Source organism: Falco peregrinus, chromosome 1 (genome assembly GCF_023634155.1).
Source record: "Falco peregrinus isolate bFalPer1 chromosome 1, bFalPer1.pri, whole genome shotgun sequence".
Lineage (NCBI taxonomy): Eukaryota > Metazoa > Chordata > Aves > Falconiformes > Falconidae > Falco > Falco peregrinus.
This window is the reverse complement of record NC_073721.1, coordinates 9,014,396-9,034,835: the sequence shown is the minus strand read 5'-3', so window position 1 is coordinate 9,034,835 and position 20,440 is coordinate 9,014,396. Positions and strand designations below refer to the sequence as shown.

At 38.8% G+C, this 20,440-nt stretch overlaps 1 protein-coding gene across 3 annotated transcripts in view; it reads left to right on the top strand.

Moving 5' to 3' along the window:
- Positions 1-20,440, top strand: part of DLG5 (discs large MAGUK scaffold protein 5) — a 109,336-nt gene that overhangs the window by 71,253 nt on the left and 17,643 nt on the right. For 2 of the 3 annotated variants that reach the window (XM_055807511.1, XM_055807494.1), the window contains exons 8-21: positions 1,878-2,108; positions 3,450-3,634; positions 4,279-4,404; positions 4,865-4,997; positions 7,876-8,003; positions 8,684-8,859; positions 9,375-9,478; positions 10,205-10,297; positions 11,236-12,255; positions 14,832-14,970; positions 17,103-17,250; positions 17,743-17,864; positions 18,907-18,996; positions 20,263-20,431. In XM_055807511.1, coding sequence (XP_055663486.1) covers positions 1,878-2,108; positions 3,450-3,634; positions 4,279-4,404; positions 4,865-4,997; positions 7,876-8,003; positions 8,684-8,859; positions 9,375-9,478; positions 10,205-10,297; positions 11,236-12,255; positions 14,832-14,970; positions 17,103-17,250; positions 17,743-17,864; positions 18,907-18,996; positions 20,263-20,431 — 2,864 coding nt within the window. The remainder of the gene's footprint in view (positions 1-1,877; positions 2,109-3,449; positions 3,635-4,278; positions 4,405-4,864; positions 4,998-7,875; positions 8,004-8,683; positions 8,860-9,374; positions 9,479-10,204; positions 10,298-11,235; positions 12,256-14,831; positions 14,971-17,102; positions 17,251-17,742; positions 17,865-18,906; positions 18,997-20,262; positions 20,432-20,440) is intronic. The other variant, XM_055807501.1, reaches the window with a different exon arrangement.

Genomic DNA, 20,440 nt, shown 5'->3' with positions numbered 1-20,440 from the left:
ATTCTGGATTTCCCCCTCTACTTTCCCCAGTGGTGTTTTTGTTTGGCATAATCTTTTGCTCCAGCAAATACTTAGAATGTCGTGTTTCATCTCAGTGGTAGTCAGCTTTCCCCTCTGTTTAATAGACCTGTTGTATTTTATCCCGCATTTTATCCTTATTGCACTGGTTTCATATGCGAGAACTTCCTTCAAACGTAAGAATTGCTCACAAGTTCAGAATCATTCTTCAAACCAAACCACTCTGCTGGTTCCAAACAGAAGCTGCCCTAGGCAATGCCAAATGGCACCTTGCCCTGTGCTGTCATGTTGGGATTTTGTGCAAATGTCACAGGAAAAAGACAGAGGTGAAATTTTACTACTGACCACTGGAGGCAATGGCTGCTCTTTTTCGGGTAGTTTTTATTGAGCATGCTGGAATAAAACTGTGGCAATATGTGTTTTTTCCAATCACCTTAAAGTACTGTAAATTCTTGTTTAATGAAGGGCTTGTGGAGAACTTTCCCTCTGCCTTGATACTTGATGACTTTCATCTCAGCTGTGTGCGGGAAAAGACTTAATATTTTTGTGTAAGTTTTATACACATACTTGAATGCACATTTTATATAGACTATAGTTAAGCTGTGCAAAACGTTGCTTCCAGTACTAAAACTTGTCTGCACCACCAGATGGGTCAGGGATTTCTCTCTTCGGCGGTACTGAGCAACGGAGGCTCTTATTGCTGTTGAAAAAACTTGAGTGCTCTGGTAATTGACATTCACTGGTCTGTTTAAAGTTCACAGAGTGAGTCGTTAATTTTAGTGCTTGTCTGTTAACTCTACAGCAAAAATAACTCTTAATATCATCGCAGAACTGTTTTAACAGCCTGACTAGCCTTAATTAGATGCCGTATCTCAAAAACAATTATGGTAGAACAGCAAAATGCAATTGTCATCTGTGCTGTAAATACTGAATCTTATTTCTTGCAAACTGTAGAGGAAAATAGAATGAAAGTCGGTTTATGACACGCTCTCTTTTTATCCTTCAGTATTTGGAGCCTTTCCTTGTTTTGCTTTTGAGGTGTCAGCTGTCTCTGATAATCTTTCTGAGGTCAAAACATCAGTAGTTTCCAGCTAGGAGTGCCAATATGCAGAAAGACTTCTTTGTAGCCCTTGGCCAAATGCTTCTAGAGAGCTGGACCCTCTAAAAATTTAGTGGCATGAGATTCGACTGTTTCAATGCCTCATTCTTGCAATGGGAAGTCTAATTTAAACTATTTTAAATGGACAGATTGTACATTAGAGCTACCTTTGCTTCATCTGTTGTATTACAGTGCAGTTGAATTCCACATTTAATAAGATGTAGTGTCATTCTGCTTTATGGCATACTGTAGTTTTATTTTTGAACATTTTGTAGTTGGCACACTGGAATCTTACCAGCATATGACTTTAATGTCCCTTTAAAACTTATGAGAAAGATACTTATATGGCTGGGTTGTCTAAATAATTTCAGTTTTATAAAATCGAGACAGTTGCTCAAAAACATTTGCAATATATTCTTTCCCTTTGCCATATTTAAAGCCTTTTTCTAAAAAACCCGAGTCTGACTGGTTAATAACCTTCCCTCATTTAGGTTCCTCAAAACTGTGAGTGCTCCCAGATTCTTGCTTACTTTTGACGTAGCACTGTGCTAATGTGATGGTGTGATATCTTTAATACCACATTTAATATTCTTTGCTAGTACTTGTATGTAACGTGAGCACAGCCCTGTTCTGCTCCCGTCTTTCAGAACATTAGTGGTAAACTCTCTAGGCTTTTAAGATGTCAGTGTGTATCCAGTTGGAAAGATGAACTTATCTCCTGCTGTACTTAACCTACTGCAAATAATGGATCTTGTTTTAGGAGCTAAACTCGGCTCTAGTGGAAAGAGATCGAGCAATTTGTGAGAGGAATGAGTTGCTGGAAAAATACTGTCATGAAGTGAAGGACAAAGCTGAGGCCCAGAAGGAGCTTGACCAAGCTTGCAAGGATATAGAGACAGTGAAGGAAGAAAGAGATGTTGCCAGGAAAGAGAGAACAGAAGCTATCATCCAGAGAGACCATCTACTAAGGGAATATTATCAAGCCCGTCAGGTATTGCAAGTGTTCACAGATGCCTTTTTTGGTTTTGTTTTTTTTTTTTTCCCTTAGCTTCAACAGGTCAGTAATTTTCAAGAAATTTAGTGAAAGGTCTGGGCACATGGGGTGTCTTCCCCCTTGTCCTGGGTCACTGTAAAATACCTACTGTAAGTGCACATACGCTCTTCTCAAGACACAGTGACAAAACTTCATGTTTGAATGAAATACCATCATGCTTCATATTAAGTTTCTTTTTTGTTAACGTATTAAGTTAAATTTGTAAAATTAAATGGCAAATGAAATATTATGATCTAGCAGGTGGCAAGGCAGTTCACTGCCTACTGGTAGGTAGGCTGCTTGCCATCTGTAACGTGCTCTTCATGCCTCTGACCTGCTCAGGGTGTTAGCTGTTGCTGATATTTCATAAAGGAAGTTAATTGAAGAGTGATTGTAAATTTTCTAATCAGAGGACTTTCTTAGTATAAACGTGCTATTCTGACAGTTTCTGTCTGGGTGGGTAGTAACGTTCTTATAATTCTGCACAATTACCGGCGCTCTTGTGTGCGACACTAAACATCAACCCACATGCAACTGGAAACGCTTACATATAACATAGTATGAAAATGCATAGTACCACGGCTTTTATGCTCATGGAATAACTAAGGGATATGAAATTATCTAATATTAAACTAGGTATTTTGGGTTGTTTTCATTAAACTTGTGTTCTCTTTTCATTCAATACTGACCTTCTATCAGTACAAAAAAAATTTTTAGTTCTGCCTGCCATACTGATTTGCCAATCCCGAAAGAGTGTGTGGGGAAGCAATTAAACTGTTTTCAGTTGTACTGGGAATAAATCTTTCATTATGTTTGGTTCTTTATGGCCAAACCAGTGGGATTCTGGAAACTTGTGCTTTTTTCGAGGAAGCTGAGTCAGTTTGGGTGAACTTTGCTGTGACTGAGCCATGGACCTGATCAGGTGCTCACCTTTGGTGGATTCCACATGAGAATTGACATTTCAAATATAAATGTCTGTTTGTTCGACTGAGTGCGTTTTCTGATTGTCTTTTTCCTGCCAGTGGGCTGGAAGAGAAACAAAGGGTTCCTTGGAAATGTAAGAGACAATCAAAAGGCCAGACATGACTCTCCATACCCTTTGGTCTTATTTATTGCAATCCTTCCCTTTTAATGTTGAAGTGAGAAGGTAAACCTGGGGTTTAGGGTTCAGTGCTGTCTTCATTTTTGAATATAACTATAACTCATTTAGAGAGAAAAAAAGAGCCTTTGAAGAGTATTAATCATAATGATATGATTAATTGTGCCTGAAATACTTACCTCTCTGTTCTTTATGCCTAGATACAAGATTCTGCTACACTAGACATAGAAAGAGCAAACAAAGAAATTGAAATGCTTCGGAAACAATATGAGGCAATGTCACAAGAACTCAAGGAAGCTGTCCAGGAAGCAGAAGTAGCCAAGTGTAGGAGAGATTGGGCCTTTCAAGAGCGGGATAAAATTGTTGCGGAAAGGGAAAGTATACGGTAAACGAATGCTGGATGGTACATGAGTGCTTTTTGTAATGCCTTGCGTGCAGTTGATGCAATTCTAGGACTTGCTGGATTTTGCTAGCGCTTTCTTCAGCTTCTGTATTAGCTGTCACACGGCGATTTTTGTAAACGTTGAGGGTACCTTACAAATTACTTCGCTTTGTCTGTGCTTTCGTACCCATAATATATCTCTAATAAATACCGTAGAGCCTAACAGTGCTGCTATGTAGGAACAGCATATTATGCATTCTTTTAGGCACAATATACCTAATCCTGCTAGAGCTGTAGCCCTGCGAATAATTCTTTACCTGCAGGGACATTTCGCAAAAAGTAGCCAATGTATTTGCTATTAAACATAAGTAAGGAACTAAGGGAAGATACTTTACTAAATTATTTTTTTCTGCTAGTTTAAAGTAGGAATAGATTTTTCAAAGGGATGAAGAAACTTTCTGCTATCTTGACAAGCTTTCCCTTAAGAACATATGTAATTTTTTTCTTCCTTTATAGATATATTTTTTTAGAGAGATCTTTTGAAACCGCTTTTTTAAATTTTTCATGAACTGTACAATGTGGTAAAACTAGTCTGTTACTTTGATAAGATTTGAAGTAACTACATTGAAACTTGCTTGCTTTTGAAGGACTTTGTGTGACAACTTACGGAGAGAGAGAGACCGGGCTGTGAGCGACTTAGCTGAAGCTCTTCGCAATCTGGATGACATGAGAAAGCAGAAAAACGACGCTGTTCGTGAACTGAAGGAACTGAAGTATGTTAGAGAAATGATCAAACTGCATGGAAGTTTGTGATAAAAACGTTGATTTGTTAGCTGTGTTTGCAAGTGAAAAATACCCTGTTATAGCTGGTGACAGGAGGTATTCATGATACTGTGTGGGACCACTGCCTGTGTTTTCAGTTCTGGTGGGAATTATTGTGATGGGCAGGATTCTAAGTCTTACTGTCTTAACCTTTTTATCTTATTGATGAGATGAGTCGTAAAAATACTGCAAAAAGTGTAAGACTCTGTTAGAACAACACGTAGAAAATGAAAGTCAGTTTGATAGCAGCCCAAGAATACTGGAAAGTTGGAAGCATGCGGCAAATTTTTGGCACAGCTTGGGTTTTTGGTTTAGCAAACAAAATACAAGCTGTCTCATGATGATGACATTATGTATTAGTTTATTTAAAAGGGTTGTCTGTGTTCATAAGTAATTATTTTCTTTGCCTAGGGAGAAGATGGAGAATCAGTTGGAGAAAGAGGCCAGATTCCGTCAGCTGATGGCCCATAGTTCCCATGACTCAGCCATAGACACAGATTCTCTGGAATGGGAAACAGAAGTGGTGGAATTTGAAAAAGACAGAGTAAGTCAAAAACACAAACTGCATTGTCTTGCATATTGGACAGCTTTGAAGTCAATTACATCATCTTGATCCTGATAGGTACGATTAAAAATAAGTCTTTTTTATTTTTTCTTTTTGTTGTGTGAGGAGCCACACACACACACACACAGAGCAAATGCGGTGACGTCTAGAAGAAAGTAGTTGGCAAAACCAAGCTGTTACACACAAGCTTTGCATTTTTCTTCATATGAATTAGAAATAAAAATAATTCCTCCATCTGATCTTGCAGGATAGCCAGGTCCATGTACTATAAATAATGTTTAAAGTGAAACATTTAGTGTTCCTGAAGGTAGTGATTCATTGCAGAAATGGCAGTTTAAGGCAGCCGAAATGTAAGGTGTGATGGGAACACTGACATCAGAGAGCCCAGGCCTCTACTCTTACAGACAACATCACATATAATCTATGCATAAAATAGTTCAGCTTTTACATGAAGTTATTTCTTCTATTTTACTCAGATGTGATAGTTAGAAATTTTGAAGCATTAAAAGTATTTATTCATCATGAGCATATATTTTAGGGCAGCATTACCCTTCACCTTAAAAATCTGGGATCAAAAGAGATGCTAGTCTCTCTTGCTTGTCTGCAGAGGAAGTTAAATCCTTTTTCCGTTTTGGCATATTAAATGAAGTTCTTACGTTTAGCTTTCCAGATAACCTCTACATCCTTTCATTATCCTAGTAGTATTTTTCTCCATTTCATTTAATTTTTCTTCGTTGTAGCCTAGAATTTTTATTTCACTGCTTTGTATGCAAGTTTTGTATGCTGTTCTATTTGAAATTTTTGGTTGGCACGTCATGTTGTTTGCTAATAGTAATTTCTTTCACCACATATAGAACACACATGTAGTCTTCCAGATTGTGCTTCGCTTATAACAGCTTCTGCATATACCAGAATTTAGTTTTCATTCCTGAATGACAAAGTTTGTGATTTAAAGCTGTCAAATTAAATCCCTTTTATTTTACTACAATATTTGGGGTCATCTTTTTTTTTTTTTTTATGTTTTTCCAATCTGTCTGTGATCTGATACTACATCCCAACAGATTACTAATATGTTCCTTTTTTGACACTAAAAAATATTATTTAGTATTACTATATGTTGAAATCTACAGATTGAAAAGACTATATAGACTGAGTACTAATGCTGATCCATCAGGACCACCATCTGTAAATCTTTTCTGGGATGACAATTTACCGTCCTCTTTCATCTCTTCTGACCATGCTCGTTCATCTTTGGATTTTGTGCACTGCCATTTTCTTCATTTTAACCGAGAACTAATAATTTCACTTTTCCATTGTCTGTAGAAATAGCAAGTCTAGCATATGCTGTACCTGTGGTAAACAGCACTTCAGCCCAATGAATTTGTGTGCAGCTTTTTAGCTCTTTACTACAGAGACCGTTCTAGAAGTTTGCATTACTGAGATTAGATTTTGTCATTTGAATATACATCTCCCTTTTCTAAATGCAGGGATTACCCTTGCTGCTATCAAATAGTAGTACTAATATTGTGCTAACCTTGAAAATCTATATAATTTATAGGAAAATCCCTGCTGACCTACCAGCATTTGAATTCCAGGATGGAGATTATAGAGTTGAATACGTTTAAATCCTTTTATTTTTGCTTCAGCTTCACCTGTCTGCTTAAACTAATGTCCTACATAATCACTCAGCTCAAAACTGAGAGGAGTAATATTTGCTTTTCAGCTCTGAGGCTGTGCAATGTTGCTGTGATCTCTACTTGATCCTTATATTATGGCAGCCCTGTGATTTCCCTATGAACTTTTTTTCTTATGTAGAACATTTGGAAGATTCATAAGGATTTCAGTATATTTTTGGCAGGTTTAGCTCAATTTAATTTCTGGTAAATATTCATATTTTTGTGTGTCTTTTCTTTGGCTTTTATCAGATGTCTTTTGCACTCCCTGAAGACATTATGCTCTTCTGATTTTAAGGGGATTAGCCATCAAACCATGTCTGGAGCCATGCCTTACGCTTCTGATTTAAGAAGCTCAGTTTAATTTTTTGCATGTTAGATTTTAAATTTCAAATATCATCTCCCTTCAGTATGCTGAGGTGGTTGGCCCAGTTGATTCCAAGTAGAGTTCTCTAATTTGTATGTGTACTATTTAACACTGAAAATAGCAATAATAATAAATCAGTTTGTGATCGGGTGGTCCTAGTTTGTTTTCTTTAACCATTTTTTTTCTAAATTAAAATTTCCTTTTTTGGTTCAATGCCTGATTTGTTAAATGTTTATCACTTTTTCACATTGAGTGTGGTCTATTTTGGGGCAGGGTTGGTAGAACATCGCCTCTTAATCTGTATTTAAGCAGTAATCCTGTGTAACGTTAGAGCTTTCTCTCCTGTGTACTTCTGGTCTGTAGCCATATCAAAGCGCATGTCTTTCTGCTCTCATCACTGAGGCACAATACTGTTGCTTTACCTTATTTTTCCCCCAAGTAACACCCATTCTTGGGAAACATGTCCTTGTTCTCTCATTACACATGCAGCATCATACCTTAAAATAGGTTATATGTGTGTGAATGTGCTTTCTCGCATGCTTTCTTCTGCTTTCCTCTTCCTCTTTGGTGAAGTTCCCCTTCTGCATTATTTCAGCCTTAGTCTGAAGAGAGAAGGATTGCTCTAGGGGCCAAGGTTGCCTAATAACTAGTTGAGTTGGGAGCTTATTTATTGAAGTACAAAATACAAAACTTGCCTAGAACAAGTACCCTGTAAATGCAAGCGCATAGTTCAAACATGCAGTAATGCCTCTTGCTAACAGACAGCAGCACAATGGTTGCCAGTGCAATTGAGTCACTTGTTAATAATATTTATTAGGAGGATATGGACTTGAAAGCACTTGGGTTTGATGTGGCAGAAGGCGTGAATGAACCATACCTCCCTGGAGACTGCGGGATCTTTGTTACCAAAGTGGACAAAGGAAGTATCGCTGACGGTCGGTTAAGGTAGGGTTTGGCGCTGGAGATAATTGTGTTTTGATGATCAGAATAAACTAAATATAAGAATATTGTAAATTGTCTTCAGTTTTCCCGTTTTTCAAAGTTCTTTTTTATCGTTGGTGATGTGTATATTACTACTGTTGGTTTGGAAATCTCACTGAGAAGACTGATGCTTAAAAGTGTTACGGAAATCAAACACTGTTTGACTCATCCCTTAAAACTCACCAGGATTTGAAATGTTCTTTTGTTTCTGTGTCTTACGTACTCCATTTATTATCTCCTCAAACTTTGATCTGTTTATTTAAATGCTGGGAAAGACGTGAAGATGAGCTATTGAGAGAGGGCAAGGGGAGAGCGGAGCAAGGAATAATGTGAAATCTGCTCCTGTTCTTAGTGTCAGTAGAAGGTTTTTAGTAACTCTCTTCTCTCCTAAGAATTGCTTTTAAATAAAGAGCGGTCATTAGTGATTTGAGGATATACATTTGCTAGTGAAGTGCAGACTGGAAGTTCTGCTTTTCTTGTAGCTGCTATTTAATTCTTCTTCGGGAACAGAGAACTCCAGATAATTAAGGATTAGCGTATTGAGATCAGCTCTGTTGCATCCCTTTGCATTAATGTTATTCGTGTGCTGCATCCAGCAAAGTATGCTTATAACACTGACCTGCTTGCTTCTGTTCATCTACCAGAGTGAATGATTGGTTGCTGAAGATAAATGATGTGGATCTTACTAATAAGGATAAAAAGCAAGTTATAAAAGCTGTTCTAAATGGAGGTGGTGTTATTAACATGGTGGTTCGAAGAAGGAAATCCTTAGGTGGGCGAGTGATAACACCTCTTCACATCAATGTTTCTGGACATAAAGGTAATGGCTATAAAGGGCATAGGTAAATGGTACAAGTTTGTTCAGCCAAAAATGGCTTGACATAAAGGTACACATTCTGAGCCTCTGCTTAAATCCCACTGAAACTGTTACTTCCTCCTAGATGGGGATTTTCTTTAATTGTTTTTAGCAAACAAAGACTGCGAATGTTGATGATAGCTTTATTCTTTAAGTACAGGTTTTCTTTTTTGTTCTTGGGTGGGGTTGGTTGGTTTGTTAGCTGCCTGTCTGTAGTGTTACTGGGAGTGAAAGCAAGACTATTAAACCCGTCAGTCACCCCAGCTTTGTATGATGTTATTAAATTTTGGGATACCCCAATCCTTGTTTTCCCCTCACTGTGTTCTTACTTCTCTAATAGGATTTTCAAAAACTGAAACTCATTTGGTTTGGTAGTAATATCTATTTTACATGCAGGCAGGTCAGACATGCTGTTTGAGCAAGGTATTTGAGTTGCAGGAATATTATTTTTTTTTAATATTTTTTTTTTTGCACTTTAGATAGTGGGGTCAGTCTAGAAAATGGAGTATTTGTTGCTGCTGTTGTGCCCGGAAGCCCAGCTGCCAAAGAGGGTTCCCTTACTGTGGGAGATAGAATAATTGCTGTAAGTTTTAAAAATACATTCTCCTTTCTTATTTTTTTTATTTATTTTGAAGTGCTATCACTGATGCTACTCTTTAAAGTGCCAAACTTTCCAAATGAACTTTTGCTTTCACTGTGTTATTCCCTTTTTGTGTAGGCACTGAATATTTATTATGAATTATGTGTTTGTAGGCTGAGTGATTAATATAATTTGCAGGTTATTTGCTACACCTAGTTCATATGAGATTTTTTGACAGAGACAATGACTTATATACATTTAGCTTATATATAATGATACTTGTGATTTTTTTATACTGACTAGGAAAGATCAGTTCCAAAAAGACATCCCTTGGTCAGATGAAAGGTTTCTCATCTTTTAAATTACAGTATCACAGATACCATCCTTTTCCAGGGGGAAGACTTTCCCCATGTGCATTTGCAGCCTTAAATTACTTGTCTGATGGATGAACTCCGCTGAAATGAAATGGAAGGTGGTGACTGTGGATGTACAAATGCATAGAGGCTAATGTAGTGAAAGAAGTGGTGTTACGCTGTATCTCTAGGAGGAATAGCAAAATTGTAGTTAGGAGGCTTGTTTTTTTTAGTGGAGAATGGAAAAAGACAGGACAAGGTCAACCAGTCTTCAGTCACGTATACATATAAAACTAGTGTTTTCCCTGTCTCAGAGATGCCACCCTACCTGCGACCTTTGATTTACGGATGTCTGTTGTGGTTTTTTTGTTTGTAGATCAATGGCATTACACTAGATAATAAGTCACTTACTGAATGTGAAGCTTTGCTACGAAACTGTAGGGATTCCCTTACCCTGTCACTGATGAAGGTGAGTAGGAGAAGCTACATTTGCAGGATTTTGTTGAACTTACACAGGATTATTTTAGTTATTCAGGGAAAAGTATATGAAAAAATTAATATATCATGTGGGAAAGTCTGCTAAAAGTAAGACCATCTGGATGCATTTCATGATGCACTCGCTCAACAGCTATTTCGAAAGTAAGGCTATTGTGCCATATGGTAGGAAATGAAACTTATTTATTGCTCCTACTTCTTGCCTATTTATTTGCTGGTCACATGAAATGACTCGTAGCACAATTGCTTCTTTCTTCTTGGTTTCTGCTTCAGAGCTGCGGCAGTTTTGTACATGAAAGAGACACTGCCTCCTGACCACAGAAAGGTTTGCTTTTAGTCAGGAGGGAGCTGTGCAGAAAACTGAACTCTGGCTGTCATGAGGATTAAGTACAAGGCTTTCTTTTTCAGGCTTATCGCTATAAAAATATTACTAAGTTTTGCTTATTGAGTTGAGAATCCCATTATGCTGGGCCTGTTACCTGGGCTTTGTGAGTGATAATTCCACTTCCAGAGAGCTTGGGGTTTTAAGAAAGTAAAAAGATGAAATGTTTGAGGGGAAGTAGGCAATGTAAGATGACTTATTAGCATCACTTCACAGAGGTATGAGTAGAATGCAGCTCCCTTCCCTGTCAGTTCAGTGCTTTTGCCACCATGCGGAGTTGCCCTTGTGGAATTGTTCTGAAAATATTTAAAAAAATTTGTAGCTTCATTTTATCTGATGTTCTGTGCTTTGAATCTATAAAATTTGATTAAAACTTTTGCGGCTGTAACTATACGTATATATTCAGTATATACGTATACTATACTTGGTATATATTCAGGTATAGGTAGGTGAAGGAGGCTGGAATAGGCTTGATACTAAACAGAAATCAGCCATAATAATAAGGTGATCACATGTGGTTTTTGTTTTAGGTTTTTCCTCAGAGTTCATCTTGGAGTGGCCAAAATATATTTGAAAATCTGAAGGATTCAGAAAAAATATCAAACTGTAGGGTTCACGCATCAGAGCTACAAGCCCAAAATAAAAGAAATCTGAAACTCAACAGCTCAACCCAGACTGACATTTTCAATCCAGACATCCTGGATGGCAAGAAGGACCAGAGTGATCAGGGCAGCGGTGCGTTTTGCGATCACAAACCTTTTCCTAATAACACATTGCGAGTAGACTCTCGTAGGAACACAGTGCACAGTTGCCACAGTAATTCAGAACACAGCCTCAGCTCCTTCAGCCCAGAGACGTACGGGGACCAAGGCTATGGGGCTGTTGACTTGGACAACAGGAGGCTGCCTTTCGAACCTGCGGGAGCTGACTGTATGGTGGTTGAGACCGCGTTTGACAAAGGACATGGAACTAAGCATAGTGGTGGTACCTGGCCAAAAGTCATGGTTAACATCTCAGCGACGGAAACAGAAAAGTTCTCTGTGTACAAAAAGCCAAAACAAAGGAAATCTATCTTTGACCCTGATACTTTCAAAAGACCACCAACTCCTCCCAAACTGGAGTATCTTTCCCCTAATCAGGTGACAGGCCATTCACCTCAGCCGTCAAAAGCTGAAGTGGCTTCAACTCCTCCAACTCCTCCTAAGAGAAGTGACTCGATCAAATTTAAGCATAAACAGCAGGCAAGCTCTGCATCAGAGTCTACAGTAACAACTGGATCACCGCCCACCAGCCCAGCCACTGCCCAGGCTCCGGGGTCCTTGGCACTTAAACAGGACTCTGCTACTCTCAAGGGGCGCAGCAGGAATGCCGGGCATTATTATCGGGAGGAGGGAATTGACTGCACTCATCTCTCTTCAAGGAAATCCTGTGAAGACGACATTGGTTTTCAAAGAGTTGAAGAGCCAGAGATTAAAAGACCAAGGCCAAAATCAGCTCCTGCCCTGAGGCATAAAATGACCCCTATGCCCATTCCTAATCCCACGCTTCAGGTAGAAGCTTGGTATATTGAAGCACAAAACTAGAAACCTTAATGTGCATTTTCAGTGTGGTTTTGGGTGGTCAGTTCCTGTAACAGGAGAACCATAGCCCATTCAAAAAATCCAGGTCCCCCGAGAAGCTGCCCTGGACGCAGCTGGCACTTTGCAGTGTCGCAAAATCCAAAACCAGTCGATGGAGCTGTGGTGTTTAACAGGCAGCAGTGGCTGCCGGACAGAACGTTGGGGTTCTGCTTAGCAGCTGCTTCTTGGGGTTTAATGCTGCTTGTTGGAAGATCTGGGCTCGCTCTTGTATGTTTTTGACAACTGAAAAAAAAAATCAATAAAAATGCGGAGGCAGTTTTAGAGAAGCTGAGAATAGGGCCTCTTAACTTTTACAGAAGTTAGATTGGTTGCCCAGCTCACCGTACGGATTAACGGAAGAAGGCATGCCATTCCCAGTGTTGGGGTTTGTAAGCCTTTCTGTGTTTCCATATCATGTTGTAAATCTAATCTAGAAATCATAGAGCGTGAGGCACCTTACACTGTCAAGATGGATTGTTTATGAGAATATGGTTTAATAATACCGTTCGAAATGAGAGTATAATTTCTTAGAATAAACCCTGCCGTGGAGGTTGTGGGTCATGTTTTACCAGGGTACACAGAAAAAACCCCATTATGCGATCTAGGAAAAACCTGTTTAGATGACCACATTATATAAGGTGGCATAATGAATAATACAGTTTCATATTCACTGCCTCAGCTTTGCTCAGGTGGTAGGTACAGATATTTTATTCTGCCCAATTACAATCAGAATTTTCAAAAAGCATTATTTTTGCTTGTATATAATCACAGCATAGTGACTTAAAATGTCGTATTCTTTGCCTGTACTTGTTTGTACCTGGATAATCCCATCCTCTTCACTTCAAGGTTAAGCTACTGAACACCTTTGAAGGCGAGATGGTTGCGTATGTAGAATATCAAGTTGATCTCTCAGCACCGGTAGTCCCCATGCTTTGTTGTGGTGTGCTGTGGTGAGCGTATACGCTGTCCTTGTTATAACTGTAGTAATATTCTTGTAGGGAGTGAGGAGTTTCCAGCCGTAACAAGGACACATGTAGGTGGGGGCTTATACATAAGGAATTTATTATCTGGAATAGACAGGTATTTTTGTCACTCACTGTCTAGGAGACCAGAAAGGATAGACAAGGACATCTTAAAATTGTTTTACATGCTGCCCAAGTGATATTGCTGATATCATGTGTTGGTTTGCGATGAAGAAGAACATTGTATAATACAATTATGAAGTCTTGGGTTTTAAGGTTACTTGATGTATTAGTTTATTTACATTCCTAGGGTTAAATTAGGACTAGGTTCTGTGATTCGCTTCTAGATTCTGTGATTCTCTTTTCGTTTTTTTTTTTCTCCCTTTAATTTCTCCCCCATCTTTCCAGAAAATAGGCAGAGCTTTGTAACTCTGAAGTTGTTGACTAGAGAGCAGATACAGTATCGTGCCTCAAAATGTGGACACCATTCACTCTAGAAATTTCTTTCTGATGGAATTGTCTGTGTGCATTACGACTGCGTCAGGTTGTGTGACAGTAGTGTCCAGTCTGCATGTTTTCATGACTGAAGCAGCATTTATAATAATAAAAATGCATATATAGAACATGCAGTGTAGTTTAATTTGTAGCCATATTGGGCGTTATCCATTTCCTTAGTTGTGTATACACACAGTTGAGTTTGTGTACTTTGATAAGTTGATAAATTTAACAGAACTTTAATTCCTGAGTGGCAGGTGGTACAATTACTGATACACCCATGTTAGCAATCAAGTATTGGTTCTAAGAACCTCTACGTTTTAGTCTTTGTGCTCTCAGGAGCTCTTCCTTTAATTAAAATGCTGCTATCATAAGAACTGTAAGTACCTTTTCGGTAATTATTTTTCACTTACAACATTCTTCAATCTCATTTTTTTTTGTGTTGTATGTCTCACACGCGTACACTCTGCATACTGCGCCCTGAACTGGCAGCTCTCTGGCATCGCTGGGTGTCTGAGCTGTTCTCATGTTCCTTAACTCAGCAGCATCTGCTTGTTATGCACAAAACAGAAGTTGTGGTGGTTCCAAAACCTGATTTTTTTTCTGTTGAAGAGAGGTTGCTCCACACATATCTGAAAATACAGACTCAGAGGAAAACGTTTTCTGGCTTTTTAGCCTGGTCTTCTTCAGGAAACACGGAAACACTTGCAATAGTGACTGAAATAACAGTTGAAATGTCCTGTGAAAGCAGTATTTTAGAGGAGAAACGTAACTAAATGCTGGGTGTTTTATTGTGTAGGAAAGTGTATCAGTTAAGTTGCAAACATTGGCCGAAAAAGATTACAAAAAAATAAAAAGGACTAACAGAACAGGATGGAGGAAGAAGGAGTAGAAGTGAATAGTATCACTGAAAGACGAAGGTGTAACAAGCACGTTCTGCAGCAGATGCTAGGAAGTCCAAAGTTGCTTACTGCCTACAAAGTCTAGCTATTTTACTTTTTGTCTGCTGAATCCCCAACTTTCTGTAATCAAGTTTCTATGTTTTTATAGGTGCAGAAGTATGCTCCAGCGAGTGAGGAGCATCTGTCCCCAGAGCTGCAGGAATGGGCACCCTATTCCCCGAAACGGTCTGCTAGGCACAGCGATGGCTTTGTGCCTGCCGCCTTGTACGCTGGCGGCATGTCAGCAGGTGAGTGACAGCACCCCTAGTTACTTTCGAGGAATTCCCCAAGGAATTTGTCCGTATTGGACAATATTGGGGGTTAGTCGTGAGAAAGCGCAGAACAGACATGACTCACACAACATATTTCTGCGTAATCTGACCATGGTCTGCCTAGCTTTTGGACTGTAAAGAAGTGAAACCTGTTTAAGAACCATTCAGGGAACTGAGCAGCTCCTGGCTGAAAGATTTGTTTCATCAGTTTCTATGCGGCAGAGTATTGAAGACTTTAGTGGTAGACAAGGTGTAGCCTGCCCGTTAGGGAGACAAGTAAGATTTCCAATATTTTTGAAAGTGGACAGTAAATGGAGGTGTCCCAAGCTTTAGCCTCTCCATTTCTAAAATACCTCCAAGGAAAATGATCTGGTGTTCAGAAAGTGCAACACATTAAGTTCTGCCTATTGGAATCCAATACGTGGAGTATCTCCAGTTGAGTGCCCAAACTGGTTGTGATCTTCATCTAAGTTAAAGGTTAAATGCTAGTGTGTTTGAGACACCGCACTGCTGAAGAGGGGACTTGCTAGCAGCTCACACAATCAATATAATCAGGTAGAACAGGAGTGAGTTAGCGTGTTGTCTCAGTTGATCAAACACTAGTTGGTATTGAAGTTCACGTTAGCAAGAATTTAAATTGGCACTGAGTAAATGGAGTGCTTCAGGAGCTAATTAGGGTGTTGTATGCTAGTTGCTTTGAACTAGTCAAGAAGCATTTGGTCAACTTGTTGCCAGATGGATTGTTCAGTCCTTAGCTACCTTCAGCAGCTGCATAGGAAACTTGATTTTCAAATCAAGACAGTATTGATTTTTATGAGTTACCCTCAAATCTTTGGAAGGCCCCAAACTCCTGCACATTCTAGAAATCATGGAAGACTTTCTTCTTACTGGAGACCAGGGAGGAGGTAATGCTTTGTCTGTCTGGAACAAGAGACAGCTTCAAGCCCTGTTGTCCTAATCAGTTTCCAGAATGTAAAGATGTGCTCAAGAGTAGCTCAGATCAAAGAAGCTTTGGCTCGTCTTTGATTTCTTTTACTCTTTTCTCTCTCTTTCTCTCTCTTTTATTGATAGCATTAAAAGTTTTAAAAGGTATCATTTCTGACTAAACGCTTTATCTTATCTTGATACCTTTGCATAATAAACCCAGTCAAGTCAAACCTGCATTAGACAATATGATTCTTCGTCTGGAACTGTGAACAAGTTTTTGCTGTTGTATTCTGACAACTCATTTAAGAGGAAATTGGCGAGACAGAATTTGATTGAGTACTGAAGGATGAGTGTACTTAAAAGAACAGATTGAGTAACAAGTTTCATAAATAAATATCAAAATACTATAATTTCAAGTCATAGGACACACTAGAAGTGGGAGTCTTTGAGGCAACAGAAGAGGAAGAAGAGTCATTTTAGCTGCAGTCAGTTCAAATACCAGATAAAAACTTGCGTTCCTGTCAGATGACTGTTCAGGGAGAATTGCAGAATTTTTGTTGCTGGATGAAAAGGTTTGATACTTGAAACCAGAGAAGATCTTTTAGTTATTAGTGCATATTAAAATGATATATTGTGTAGAGGAGTGAAGCTGGGTTAATTAGCATTGATAATATACAACTGTGGGCTGGCTTCGGGGCGGGGGGTGGGTTGGCTGATGTAGATAAAGTGCGGGTGTGGCTGCTTCTGTTAAGTGGTTGGGCAGCCGAGGAAGAGAGGGGAGGAAGAAGCAGAGAGAAGAGAGAACGCATGCCCTGGGTGAGGAGAGACTAGGAGAAGGCAGCAGAGGGACTGGCATGAAGAGTATGTTAGTATGTGGTGGTAAAAGACCTTGTTGCAGCTGGCTAGTTTGGAGAGTGCTGCGACAATACTGTGAATGATTTCATTTCTGGTAATATAATCTGCTTTATTACTGACTCATTACAAAATTATAAACCAGTTTTTAAAAATGCATGTACTACTTAAAAGGTGTCACAGTGCTTAATAATGTATTTGTCTGTATGCTAATAATTCTTATTTATCATACATGCAAAGGTTATAATAAATTATTATATAAATGTTTAAATATATTTGAAATCTGTAGCTTATATGCTAATGATAAAATGTGGTTTTGTCATCTTAAGCAGGTACGGTACCGAGAAGCTTGGCACCATGCCCTGCAGTAACTGCTGTCATGAGAAACCCAATTTATACCGCCTGGAGCCACAGAGTTCACACCAGCAATTGCCCATCAGTTGCTAGCCAAATATGCCATCAGCATCTGCATCCCAGGTGTTTTGAGATTTAGATCTCCTTAAATTTCTGTTTTCATTAGGGTGAAATTGCTTCTAGTAGATGTTTTATACAGTGCAGAGTGAAACACGCTGCTGTTGTGTGTTATTTTGACTCAGGGTTGTCAAAACCATTATTGCACATAAATGATGTGCCAGTTGCTTTCATGTCTTTCAGCACGTGATGGATTAGGTTTCCCTCTGCTCCACAGGCTGATATTGTAAAAGAATATTTTTTTTATGAACTTGTGTAGTGTTTTTTCTTGTCCTTGCCAAAACGGATAAAGCCTTCCCCTTTTTCTGTAGTGCCTTAGGCTGTTTTTCTTCTGACTTCTCTTAATTCATAAATGATGGGACAGTGGGGAAGCGGGAGGGAGAGGAGCGTTCATTTTATTCAGAGATAACCAAAATTTTTTGTTGACCAGTTTGCTGTTTGCTGAGGTGCTACGCCCAGTTCTAACTGTTGCCCTACTCTCCTTTTCTTTGGATGTAGTTCCCAGCATCAAGGTCGCCTGAGTTTGGACCTAAGTCATAAACACTCCAATGACTACTCTGAAAATGCACGTACAAGAGCATCCCATGGCTCAAATTCATTACCATCCAGTGCTAGACTTGGTAACTAGCTTTTCTGATTTATTTCCTGTGGGGCTCCTATCTATTGGAGACAAAGAATAAATGGAAAATTCCTTAAGTACATGCATTATGGGATTATCATAGCTAGCACAGCCTAACGGCTTCCTGTGTTCCTTTGCTTCATTTTTTTATTTTGGGTTTAGGACTAAAGGTATTCCCTGAATGTAGCTGTGTTTAATTCATTCTTCATAGTCTTTCTTTAAATGCTCTGTGTGCCTGAGTGATTCTCCTTTCTGTCCCTGTTACTGTTTGGAAGTACCTTTATAAAGGTGGGAGGCCCAGCCAAAGTATTTTTGAGGTTCAGTGAGGTGGAGAGAAGAAGAGAAAAGAAGAGAGTGCCCAGAACAAAAATTCAAGGATGACTAATGGCCTAACGTAAATCGTAGTATCGGAAGATAAGTTACACTTATGTTTGCTTGAGTGAGATGTAAGATTTTTTATGCCTATCTTAAGAATACCAAAGCAAATGCATGCTTTGGAGCAATGACATTTTAACATTTTAGAAGTTTTAAAACTTCTAATTATGTAGTAACTTCTTCGTGCATGTTTGTGTTCCTGTGTTCCATCAATGGTTGGCAGTTGCATCTGAATAGAACATGGCAGCTTTGTAACCACAGCACAGTCTGCAACCAGTGTTAAAAAGTTAAGTATTCATCCAAGCAGAATGTGATCAGAATATTTTAATTGCCTTTTGGAAAGCCCCATGGATTCTTAGTAAACAACAGAGATGTTAGATTCTTGCTTGAACTTCAACTTAAATTTCATTTGGTTGAAAAATATCCAAAATGGTTTTTTTTCCAAAAATGACCAGTGCATATAGACTGTATGGCTGTATTGTGCTCTGTTCATACGAATCAAGAAATATGATTCACACAATATATATAAAGGTAATCACCAAGGCTTGTGCACAAATTCAGAGGCCATTTTAATGCTCGTTGAAGAAGTAGAGTCTAAAGGTACTACTTTTCTTCAATGTACTTGCTTTTTATTTTTTCATTGTTATGTTTTCTTCTTTTAAAAATAGGTTCTTCAAGTAACTTGCAATACAGAACAGAACGAATTAAGATCCCTTTAACACCAAGATATCCAAGGTCCATGATGGGCTCTGACAGAGGTGAATTATTTCATAAGTAATTTTGGTTGTACTGTTTTCAGTATTGGCAATCCAAAGCCTTTGCAGTTGTTCAATCAGGTTGCTCCAAAATTCTCAAAGTGACAGTTTTATTAAGGTTGCAAAATTTGCAGTTTGCCACAGAAAGGTAAAAAAGAACGAAACTTTCTAATGGAGGTCGATTTTGCTGTTAATTGACTCTAGGAAGTGGCAAACTAAGTAAAACTGCACAAAAAGAGTAAGAATAAACATTGTACGTGTTTTACAGTTGTAGTTTTCTTCTAGAACGATGTCTTCAAAGTTTCAACAGTGAAGTGACCAGCATTATTTTTTTTCATTCTTTGAGTACATTATTTTGCATATTGTTACTTGATTGTAAATTATGTTTTGAAATGCAGTGTAAAATTTTAGTACTTCATTCAAAATTGCTTGGTGGAGGATATTTAAAGACATGATACGAATATCAGCTGCAGCGCTGGAGAGCTGTGAGATTCAGAGTTTGATGACAATAAACGGCAACAATTCACTGCCGTTATTGCTCAAGTGTTCTATAGCCTTAATGGGTTGTATGCAGTGGTTTTCCTAATGGGGCAAATGCAGTTCTTACAAAGGGCTTTCATCTGTTGTTAGTAATTTGAGATTTCTTTTCTGGAATTTTTTCCAAGGAAGCATACGGAATGTTTCTGTTAGGGCACTTGTTCAGTAAATTACTCAGGGAGGGTACAACTAGGGAAGAGATGTGAAAGAAGTCATGTCAAGCATGTTTTGAATTGCAGAGCTTTCCTGTCTCTGGGTATGATTCGTGCTGGGGTTTTGCTGGGGTTTTACAGTGTTTCATAATGTGTCTCCAACCCAAAGGAAAGGGCTATACGTAAATATTTTATTTGAAAGTAAACCTACATATTGTTTTTTATTTTACTTCTTTCCTGCTTTTTATTATTTTTCATTAACTTTGCATTGCTAAGTGTTTTCAGACATGCATATGGTGTAGCTTGTCTGTAGCATCCTCTCCTTGTTGAGAATGGCAGTAGTTGTATGCACCCTTACAGAAGACAGATTTGACATAGAGTCATTAAGGACGGTAAGTTTGCACTGTCTGAAATGAGTTACCTGGTCTCCCTACACCCTGTACATGGTTAATAGAGTGCTAGTGAACAGTCGGTCCTCTTCCTTGTCTCAGATGGGTTTGGTGTCTTTCACTATGTCTGTGTAGCTCTCCAGACTATGACAGGTGCAGGACACTGAAACTCAGCTGTTGATTTTCCATAGGCTCCTTGTCACACTCTGAATGTAGCAGTCCCAGCTTGATAACTCCTCCACAGTCACCTCTCAACTTGGAAACATCTTCCTTCGCCAGCAGCCAGTCTCAGAACTCCCTTTCTACGCTACCCAGGATTTCCATTAGCCCCGTGTCTATTGGAGAACGTAGAAAAGATAGGTAAGGTCC